The sequence below is a fragment of the Vespa velutina genome, chromosome 2 (genome assembly GCF_912470025.1).
Source record: "Vespa velutina chromosome 2, iVesVel2.1, whole genome shotgun sequence".
Lineage (NCBI taxonomy): Eukaryota > Metazoa > Arthropoda > Insecta > Hymenoptera > Vespidae > Vespa > Vespa velutina.
In genome coordinates this window covers 13,351,523-13,362,546 of record NC_062189.1, presented here as the reverse complement: position 1 = coordinate 13,362,546, position 11,024 = coordinate 13,351,523, and the positions used below count along the sequence as shown (strand labels likewise).

The window sequence follows — 11,024 nt, the reverse complement described above, 5'->3', positions numbered from 1 at the left end:
TTTTTGTAAATATATCGAACCTGTCAGCTTTATATTGGTATATGTAAAGGTACTTCAAAATAGCTAAGACGATATGTGTATTTTATTTTATAGAAAATTGTTATATTCTGTTTGTTTTTCTTTTCTTTTTTTTTTTCTTTTTTCTTTTTTTCTTTCAATTTTCTTTTAATGGCATTTAGCATTTTTTCCTTTTTTACTTTACACTTTACGTGCTTCAACTTTGAAGAGAAAGAAAGAAGAATTATTATTATTATTATTATTATTGGTAGAGTATTAATGGACAAATATTTACAGAAATGGCTGCAATTGGCTTAACATTAGTCATTATGATTATCGTAGTCACTGTAAACTCAACTGATGTAACAATATAATACTTTTAAAATCGTAGTGCTTAGCAGTTAGCTGTTATTTAGAGTTTGTATGTTTCCTTTGGCTGATTTTATAGCAAACAAAACAACGTGACCAACAGCCTGTTAGACCTGTCAGAATTCGATACTCTGAGTAATAACAGTAGTGGTCCAACGCTTGAATTGACGCTCAACATGGCCAAGGAAGACACGCTCAACTCGAATTTGAATCCAGCAGCCATACCATTTACACCTATGGCAAATACCTTTACGTCTGCTGGTACTAATGCCAACATCAATCCTTTCCAAGATGCTTACGTGAATAATAAACAACAAGAGAGCAATCAAATGTCAGGTATGACATAATGAAGAACGCTAATTAATTTTGATATATTATTTTATATTACATAACTGTTAACAATATATTAATTTATTAATTACTCGTTATTCTGCAGATCTTTTGTCCTAAGATTTTTTTAAAAATCTTCTGGTGAGCTATCGAGAGAAAGAATAAAAAAAATTGGATTCGGTGTCCAGTGTGTCTGTGGCAATGGATATATTCAAGATAACGTCGTTTACGATAATGTAAATAAGCGCTTTGATATATGTGTAGAAAATGAAGATCCCAGCTAGAAGGAAGGAATATTATAGTTCAGGGAAAATTATTTTGCCCTTAAATCTTTGAACTTTTAACGTTATTATCGATGAAAATGTAAAATAATATATAATATTAGTCAATAATATGCAACAGCGATTCTGAGCACCCAGTCTGTCGTAGTAATTCTACAATATAAAGAAAAGAAAAAGAAGAAAATATCAACTTGTGAGTTTTTAGAAATCCATTGAAAGATTTAAAAAAAAAAAAAAAAAAGAACTAGAAGGGCTAGGAGGGAGGAGGAAGAATATGAAAAAAATAAGACTTGTTCATAACGTACAATTCGAGATACATGTAAACATTATACTGAATTCCATCGAATCATTTACGCGCCCTTTCCTTATTTTGTCATTGACGTTTCACAATCAGTAAACGTTTAATAGAAAATCGAATGGAAAAAATATAATCATGCAAAACACAAACTGAGATACGATGATAGTAGAACTTCAAGTGATTAACCAAGTGTGTAAAACGGCTTGACGAATATAGCACAAGAAAAACTAAGGAAAAAAAAAAAAAAAAAAAAAAGAAAAATATAATAATAATTAATATGCATGATGAGTTTAATAACACCCAATCTGCCAAAAGAACAAAGAAATAGGGTAAACATCACTAATAATATTCTCTTACATAATAGATAGTACATTATCTTATAGAGGAAAAACAGCCTAAGAATTACTGTGTATAATAAGATATTTTGAGCTGATAGAAAAAATAACTTTTCTTCCATATTACATTTTGGAGTGCGCGCTCCACTAGTCAAGCAATTTTACTGTGTTTGTCATATCTTGTTTTTTGAAAGCTCACTATCGGTACCATATTATACATCCATCATAATGATACAACTAGAATTCATTATATCACTGATATCTTTCAGTTCATTATGAATATCTAGTTGTAAGGATGATTATTACTTTAATAAAAATAGCCACTGTTGTATATGTTAACATATAAACTTTTTATAATGACAATATTACATTGAGTTTTATATAGTTATTAAAGGTAATGTAGAGATCGTATCTTGATTGAACAAATGGATACAAATGTCAACATTGTTAGTGATTTTTTTTTTTTTTTTTTTTTTTTTTGTTTTTTTTTTTTAACTTGAGTAACAAATGTGAAGAAAAAGATAAGAAGTATATTTTTTTGCTATTCCAGTGGCTATTTACGATAGTAGAGTGTACTGTGATGCTATCATGCATTATTGAGCAGGTATTGGAATTTATATTCACGATGTGAGTTATTTGTTATTACTGTAGTATAGCATTATAAAATGAATATGAGAGTAATATGCCTTATGTTTCATACTTGCGATATTGCAGGTGCACCATATTATGGGATTTGCAAGCTTATTTATAATGGGTATTATAAATTAATCCACTTTCTCTTATTCTAATTTCTGAATAGCATGAAATAAAGAAATTATTCCCAAGACAGAAATAATGTTTTCGACGCAGAAACTTCATGTACAGTTTGTTATTCAATGAACCCTTACCCTTTTATAAGAATACTTTTATGAAAGTTAATCTAATTTTTTTACTATCCTCCTTTCGAAAATATTTTAATCAATTTAAGAGGGATCGTAGGCAATGATATTTAATTATAAAACACCAACATATATATATATATATATATGTGTGTGTGTGTGTATACATATATATTATTATTAATATTATTATTATTATTATTATTATTATTATTATTATTATTATTATTATTATTATTATTTTTAAACAAATAAGCCCGATTCAATATGGCTTAATATAGTATTTGTTACAGTCAAATAAATTGTTTTTTCAAATATAATCCAGTTAACGATATATCAATAGTATGTACTTAGTATTGGAGGACATAGATCAGTGCTAATTAAACAAATATTTAATTAAGCTCCCGCGTCATTTAAATCATCCAAATACAAAGGAAATATGAAATTCCTTTGTCTTTTAAAGAAAATATATATCGCTTAAAAAGAAAAAGAAAAACAAGAATGGAAAAATTTTGTTTGTAAAAAAAATTTATAAAGTCATTACTATTTAATTTTGGCTCTATAAATATGCTTGTTCTTACTTATTGGCTATTAAGGATAATTATTGTAATAAAGTTTATTTATTTTTCTTAATCTATTTAAAAAGAATTCTCTCGTTAAATATGCTTGTCCTATGTTTGTCGCCGTTTAAAAAAAAAAGAAAAAAAAAGGAAAAAAAAAATAGAAAGGAAAAGGAAAAAAAACCAATATCTCTTTGTATTAAAGTTTTTCTATAATAAAAAAAAAAAAAAAAGAAAAAAAAAATACGTAATTTTAATGTTCCGAATGCAACACGAATGTTTCTAAACGTAATAATGAAAATACTAAATATTGCCGGTTCTTATTAGTCCACCTAAGAAGACTTCTCATATTGTATAAAAATACTTATATGTAATAAATAATTAATACGAAATTTCATGCATAATTTATGATATATATATATATATATTTTGTTATTGTTATATTTCATTTATGAAATGATGCATAGACGCGCGTAATATTTCGAATGCCCGATGTAATAATATATAATTAAAGAGAAAGGAAAAGTGAAAATTACGGGAATAAATTGGGGGGGTGGGGTGGGGGGGGGGGGAGGGAATTTAAGTTTATGGGATACAATAAAAATAATAATACGAAAAACGATTTCTCTTCGTTCGAAGAAAAAAAAAAAAGGAAAAAAAAACGACTCTGTTGCATGTGCATTTTGCAATCCGTATATCAATATCTTATATTTTATTCGAGCGTTATTTATATTACACATATTTAGAATTATTACGGCGCATCTACATAGAAAACACAGCTTATTTGATAATTCTTTCAGAGTTTGAATACGCTTTTGCCAAGAATATTTAATCTAGATTACAGACATGTCATGCCTACTGTGATAGATCGCATCTGATACGGTTCAAGTCAGAATTACATATAATCCTTATCAATCCTTATACGTACATACATGTATCCGTAAGGAAATAAATGTATGCGCTTAGTACGATTAGAAGTGATTTGTCGTTTACCGTTACTTTGCACAGCACGTTTTAACATACGTAAGTACATACATACATACATACACACATACATACATACATACATACATACATACATACATACATACATACACACATACATACATACATACATACATACATACATACATACATAGATACATACGTACGTATCAGTCGAAAATAATCTTAAACGGAAGATAATTCATAGAGCAAATGTACATTATGTGCATTAATGTACACACGTATAAAAAATTAGAGATTGTACACGTTTTTGCGAAGAATCATTATTTCTTACGAAATCTCACGAGAAATATAAATTTCCTTTGAGATTCCCACGAGAATAAGCGGAGAAATTGTTTTAATGTCCCACAATATATATTATATTATATATAATCTCCGATTATAACAATGCACAACGTCGAGTAAATATACAACGGCTTGTTTTGAGTTAACAAAAAAAAAAAAAAGAAAAAAAAAGAAAAAAGAAAAAAAAAAACAAAAAACAAAATAACAAATTACCACATGGAATTTGTTTTTGAGAAGAACCAAGCCTCCAGGAGCATCGTATCGGCATACGTTTAATACGTGTATAATACATATCTACAGGTTTATACTTAAAATTTCATTAAGTTGTGAAAAATCGATCTAGAAATATCAACGTACAACTATTTATATTTACAAGATTCACGTTAAATCATTTCAAGTTCAGTTAAATCATTAAGCAAAACTTCGCAAAGTACACTTCCAGTGAGATGATTATGAATTTTTTCTTTTTACTTTTTTTCTTTTTCCTTTTTTTTTTTTTCCTTTTCTTTTTTCTTTTTTTTTCTTGCTTTTCTTTCTTTTTAATTTCTATTCATCATTTTGGTACGATTCTACGCTCTTTCATTTTCATACTTCCTCGTTAGTTATCACACTTTAACGCTTTTTCATCTACGAACATCGATCACACTTTATTATAATCTTTATCGTACAAAGAGACATATCAATCATATCTCAACGACATTATTAGGCGTGTAATTTTAAAGAAAATCATTAATCATGATAGATCGTTTCATATATATATATATATATATATATATGAAAATTAGAAGATAATTTAGTAAGAGATATATATTAAAGTTATGTGTTCAATATTTTTTCTTTCAGATTACACATATACTTCTTAGGGCAGTTGGATCGTATTATATATATATCTGAAAAATTTCAATTTGTCTTTAACAAACGAAAATTGAGAGAAGTAAAGGTAAGAAAGACGATGATAAAAAAAAAAAAGATATCATCGTAATACGTCATTCTGATAAATTAGTTTGATTTTCTATATCTGTAAAAAATTTTCTTTCATAGATATACATCTTTATGCGCGCACATAGGTTTATTGCACAATTCATGCGAACAATCTAGTTTTTAAAAAGAAGAAGCAATTACACCGTGGTAACCGATAATAATCCCATTAATTTGCCACCAGTACCGGGCCCACTTGCACCGACTCTGTTTCCATGAACCAACATCTCCTGTACCGTAGTAAAGTCGTCTAAAGTAGTCTTTTTGCGTGCCATCTTTTTGTGACTCAATTCGACGATGTTCAATGGTTTCTTAGTTATCTTATCCTCGTTATATTCGCATATTAAAAGATCGTTATTGTGTTGCAACTGCAATTGCTGCTGTTGTTGTTGTTGTTGCAGCATCAGTTCTTGCTGTCGTTGCTTACGTTCTCGCGCTCTTTCTAATTGCCTTTTGCGTTCCTCTTTCGTCCAATATCTGCCAACCTGTAATAGAAAAAATTCAATAGGGTATAACATAAGAGACATGAAGAAGATCGTTTAGGATAATAAAATAAAAATTATAATTATATATATATATATATATATATATATTAATTATAATTAATTGTATATATTATAATTAAGTATATATATATATACACATATATATAATTATAATTTAATTATAATTATATTTATAAGAAATGAATAAATAAATAAATAAATAAATAAATAAATAAATATACATATAAATATAATAAACTATTAAATTATAATATATATATATATATATATATATATATATATATATATATATATATTATAATATAATATATTAATATTATATATATATATATTAATTATAATTAATTGTATATATTATAATTAAGTATATATATATATACATATATATATAATTATAATTTAATTATAATTATATTTATAAGAAATGAATAATTAAATAAATAAATAAATAAATAAATAAATAAATAAATAAATAAATAAATATATATATATATATATATAATGTATGTATACATATCCTTATTACCTTCATCTCGGACATGGTTTCATCCTCCGTTGTATGTCCAGCACGTTCCTCCGATATTTTAAGAGCCCTATTCCTGAGTAGCCGATTTCTAACGGGTCGTCTAGCGATGTACCTGGTACCATCGGCTCTTCGTTTAACTTTCCACTCCATCTGTACCTCGCACTTTTCTTCCGGTGGCATCCAAGCGGCTGAGGAACAAACTTGTTGGCTACCGACGAACTGATATTGCGTGAGATTCGGTGCTTGAAAGTTACCATGAGACTTGGACTTTCTAGCACCACTTGTTTCCTTCGCTGTGAGATTCTTTCTATTTAAAGCTTGTTTGAAAAGTTGTTGTTGCAAGAGCATAGTTTGTTGGAGATTAGCTACATTCGTATACATAGTATCAGCAGGTAATGTACTCCCACTGGAATCCGTTCGATCCTTATGATGAGACGAACTCTTTCTCGTAGTTTGACTCCTACCACCTTGTTTACCAGACGTCATCGACATAATCGGCATAGGACAATTACAGCCCATTTTCTGTTGCTGTTGTTGTTGTTGTTGTTGCTGCTGTTGCTGCTGCTGCTGTTGTTGTTGTTGTTGCTGCTGTTGCTGTTGTTGTAAATGTTGACTACTCGTACTTTTCGGTGGGCAAAGAACGAGAGTGCTCTTATGATGATCTCTTTCACCCTGATGAAGTTCCAATGTTAATGGATTACTGTGACAAGATTCTCCTGTATTATAAGCACTCGAACTATCTTTTTCCTCGCCAGAACTATTACTTTTCGAGGAGGAATGCCAGAGCTTTGTTTGATTCCCATGATTTTGTACCTGCTGAGAGTTTGATCCATGATTCATCTGTAACTGCTGCGTCGTCCAATGTTGATGTTCGTAAGGCGAGGAATAGATAGGTTCGCTATCAGATTCGGGTATCGTTTCATAAATATGTTCGGTTTCGCTCCATACGTGACTTGAATACGCTTCTACGAGTTTTATTGTCGTTTGAGAAGGTACCATTTGCTGACCTCGCAATGACAGGTTTTCGATTTTCTTTGAACAATCCTTTAACGCGTCCTGCATCCATTGCTTTCTATCTTCCGTGTGGTGAGCCGGAGACGTTGCATTCTTACCTGATTTTTGTGAGTTTTGCGAAGAACACGTGGAAGATGAGGTCGTTGAAAATATTGAAGGAGTTTGTTGTTGTTGTGGAGTCGGTAATTGATGTTGATGTTGTTGTTGTTGTTGTTGCTGTTGTTGCTGCGGTGACTGTGGTTGTTGTTGCTGTTGCTGCTGTTGCATATGAGATGGAATAGGAGGTGGAGCTTTCAACGTTGAAAAATTCCCTTCCGTTTCTTTGGTATGTTCTTCCGTTTGTTGTTGCTGATGTTGTTGTTGTCGTATTAATTGTTCGATCATGCTGTTCTGATAGGCTGGCAAATTTTCCGGTGACAATGGCGGTGAGCCCTAAAGAAATAATGTTCTTTTTTTTAGTTTTTATTATTTTTTTTTTAATTAAAAAATATATAGAAAATGTTTAAATTGTTATTATATATACCTGTTGATAAATACGCCTATCGTCGTATTCATCATCCTGTAAGATAATAATTATTTTAGTAAAAAAAAAAGAAAAACATCAAGATGAATTGAATCAATTGAATCAAAATTACATTATAATTTTGTAATTATGTAAAATATCTTATTATATCAAAACGGACCTGGTAAAGACATCGACTGACTAGTATAGTCACAGCGTTCTTCGTCTCGGCGAATAAATTTTCCGTTTGTTCCTTGTTAGCTACATCTTTTCCATTCACCTGTTACACGAAGAATAGAAAAGTTAATTCATAATTAATAACGATCAAAGCACAATAATTTAATAGAAATTAATAAAAATGAAAAAGAAACGAAACAAAAAAAAAAAGATAGAATATATAGATATTCAAAGAGATTTTGTAACAAATAATAATGATAATCAGCTTGAAAGGATTAAAAAGAAGAGTACTTGGATTAAAGAGAATTCGATGTTGATATTTTATACAGGGTGGTCTCATTTTTAATATTTTCAATCGATTATCTTCGTAATTATATATATATTTAATTATCATATATATGATAAAAAAAATATATTATCATTTTATAAAATAATAAAATATACTCAGTATTATTGCAGAGAAGTTATTTAAACAGAGAAATTCGTGATGTTCTTGAATTTTAGTCGTACTTACTCGCAAGATTTGGTCACCTTCCCGTAACCGGCCGTCACGGGCTGCTAAACTTTCAGGAACTATTTCTGAAATATAAACCTCGGTGTCGGCGTCCTCGCTACCGGAACCAGAACTATAGCAGACTGTGAGACCGAGCTTTTCTGCACTTCCGCTTTTACGTAACGTTACTTCCTATGAATTAAAGGAAAGATTTTAGATAAATACAAAAGTGAGAAGTAAAAGAGACCAACTATTATTGTATTCTAGCGATTGTAGTTAAATAAATTGGAAACATTATGAATCTGTCTTTTAGAATGTCGATGATTTGAGATATACGATAAATGGGATAAAATCTACTCTTGCATTTATTTAAAAATTCATAATTTTAGTAATTGAAAAAAAAAAAAAAAGGATTTACGAACATCTTGCATTCAATTTTTTTAATTAATCACTTTATAAATAGTTCATTATCGATATAAATTATAAGAATTAAATAATTGAAACTAGTATAAACGATTTTATATATAAATATATATAATATTTTATATTTGTATATATATATATATAAACAATTTGTAATAAAAATCGATAAAAATACCTCGAAGTCTATGTCATGTGCAAGAAAATCCTCGAAACTGTCGTTGGTGTGTTCTTCGGTACCAAGCGGTACCGATAATAATTCTTCTTCCTCTACCAAACCAGCCCAATCAGTTTGAACAGCAGTCGATACCAAAGGACAAGAATTTTCTTTTCCGAATTCGTCCTCGCTCGTTTCCTTCTCATTCGTCGTTCCATCGTTCTTTCCGTGACTCGATCTCTCGTGTTCCCTCGATGGCGTGTGAACGATCTGTTGCTGATGAGATGAGGGCTGCCTTCGAAGGACCTCAACGATGATCGGTTCTTGTGCCGATTGAAAGCAACGTACAGCATCTTCGTGACTCGAGTTAGAAACATCTTGTCCGTTCACCTGAGAAAATGATTAAAAAGATGATATTAAAGAAAAAGAAAAAAAAAAAAAATTAAAAAAGAAAACCAAAAAAGGAAAAGGAAAAATCGATTACAACGAAAGTAAAATAAAATAAGAAATAATTATAATTATATTGGAGAAAGAGATTGCCGAAAATTGGATCTCTTTTATTTTGTCTCCATTACAAATATTTTAATTTATTTAAAATTAATAAAATTAATAAAGCGATTATTAATAAACAAAAACCATGTGAAAACATGACTTCGCCATTGTATCAAATCAATCGGCCATTGTTGCATTTAATTTATTGGATTACGGAATTTAAACTACCGTATAATAGTAAATAAAAGTGTAATATAATTTTTGAAATAACATTTTCCATTAGCTATTGACAATTTTGTTGTTGTAAAATGACTGTATCGTTTCGTTGTGTACATCTATCATCTTGTGTCATGTTTTCACATAAATTTAAAGTGTATCAGAAAACTTGTCATTTTCATTGAATATTTAATAAAGATATGGATGAAGTGGGGGAGGGGGGAGAAAGAAATAGTCCGACATAGGCAACAACCTTTTGCTAATATAAAATCGAAAAACAAGAAGTATCAATTTTTTTAAACGAAAACATTTCACCAATTCGTCGTCTAATTTAAAAATCGAACGAAAAGCGAACATTTTATACGCATGTTCGCGACAGATTGAAATCGATGGTAACAAGGGAAAATGGATGGGAGGAAAAGAAAAAAAGCCAAAAAAAAAAAAAAAAAAAAAAAAAAAAAAAAAAAGAACGAAAAATAAAAAGCAAAAAAAAAAAAGGAAGAATTTCCCAGCGACTACTAATCCGACTGCAGATGCGCGCACATTTAATTGTTCGTTCGATTCTATTGAGTTTTCTCTTCGGATACATTTTTTTCTTTTTTTTTTTTTTTTTTTTTTTTTTTTTTTATCATCGTGCTCGTTTACTCGTTGGTAATGTTTGAATACATTAAATAGCCAAGTATTGTGCGTGCTTACCGTAAATGTCATGATACGAGATACGTAGAAATAGATAGATCGATAAATAAAGAGAGAGAGAGAGAGAGGAACGAATTAGCCTCGACGATTTCTAAACATCGAACAGCGCAACCACGGAATTAGGACGATGCGCCGTAATCGTTGGTCATTGATCAACCGGACTGGAAGGGCTTTTAAATAGTCGAATATTCACCGATCGTATCTCCAATTAAACCTAATTCCTCCCCGAGGGGCAAGCTAATGTCCGATCAAACATTTACCCTCGCTCGAGAAGGCACGAAAGGATCGTTTATATTCTGAGGGGTAGCAGGTGGGACTTAATTTGTCACTAAGTGCTTGGATTTAAGGATAGTAAATTGAACAGAGGTACTTTGTATTCTTTAAAGTGCTCGACGCGTTCCGATTTGTGTTACTCTCTAATCATGCTTCCGTCGAACACAATTTCTTTTTCTTTTCTTTCTCTTTTACTATCTCCGTTCGTTTCTAGCAAGGAATGTCTAAAAAGAAAA

The 11,024-nt window shown here is 29.9% G+C and overlaps 2 protein-coding genes across 22 annotated transcripts in view; one reads left to right on the top strand and one right to left on the bottom strand.

Annotated features, from left to right (window-relative positions):
• LOC124957755 (MAP7 domain-containing protein 2-like) overlaps positions 1–3,281 on the top strand; it is a 97,319-nt gene extending 94,038 nt beyond the window's left edge. For all 19 annotated transcript variants that reach the window (XM_047515040.1, XM_047515037.1, XM_047515035.1 and 16 more), the window contains 2 exons: positions 446–702; positions 803–3,281. In XM_047515040.1, coding sequence (XP_047370996.1) covers positions 446–702; positions 803–816 — 271 coding nt within the window. In that variant the 3' untranslated portion in view covers positions 817–3,281. The remainder of the gene's footprint in view (positions 1–445; positions 703–802) is intronic.
• Positions 3,282–3,725: 444 nt separating this feature from the next.
• The window catches only part of LOC124957757 (E3 ubiquitin-protein ligase PDZRN3-like), a 161,067-nt gene continuing 153,768 nt past the window's right edge, over positions 3,726–11,024 (bottom strand). For all 3 annotated transcript variants that reach the window (XM_047515041.1, XM_047515042.1, XM_047515043.1), the window contains 6 exons: positions 9,133–9,501; positions 8,556–8,726; positions 8,046–8,144; positions 7,886–7,921; positions 6,349–7,794; positions 3,726–5,801 (listed from right to left, as the gene is read on the bottom strand). In XM_047515041.1, the coding sequence (XP_047370997.1) occupies positions 5,457–5,801; positions 6,349–7,794; positions 7,886–7,921; positions 8,046–8,144; positions 8,556–8,726; positions 9,133–9,501 (2,466 nt within the window). In that variant the 3' untranslated portion in view covers positions 3,726–5,456. The remainder of the gene's footprint in view (positions 5,802–6,348; positions 7,795–7,885; positions 7,922–8,045; positions 8,145–8,555; positions 8,727–9,132; positions 9,502–11,024) is intronic.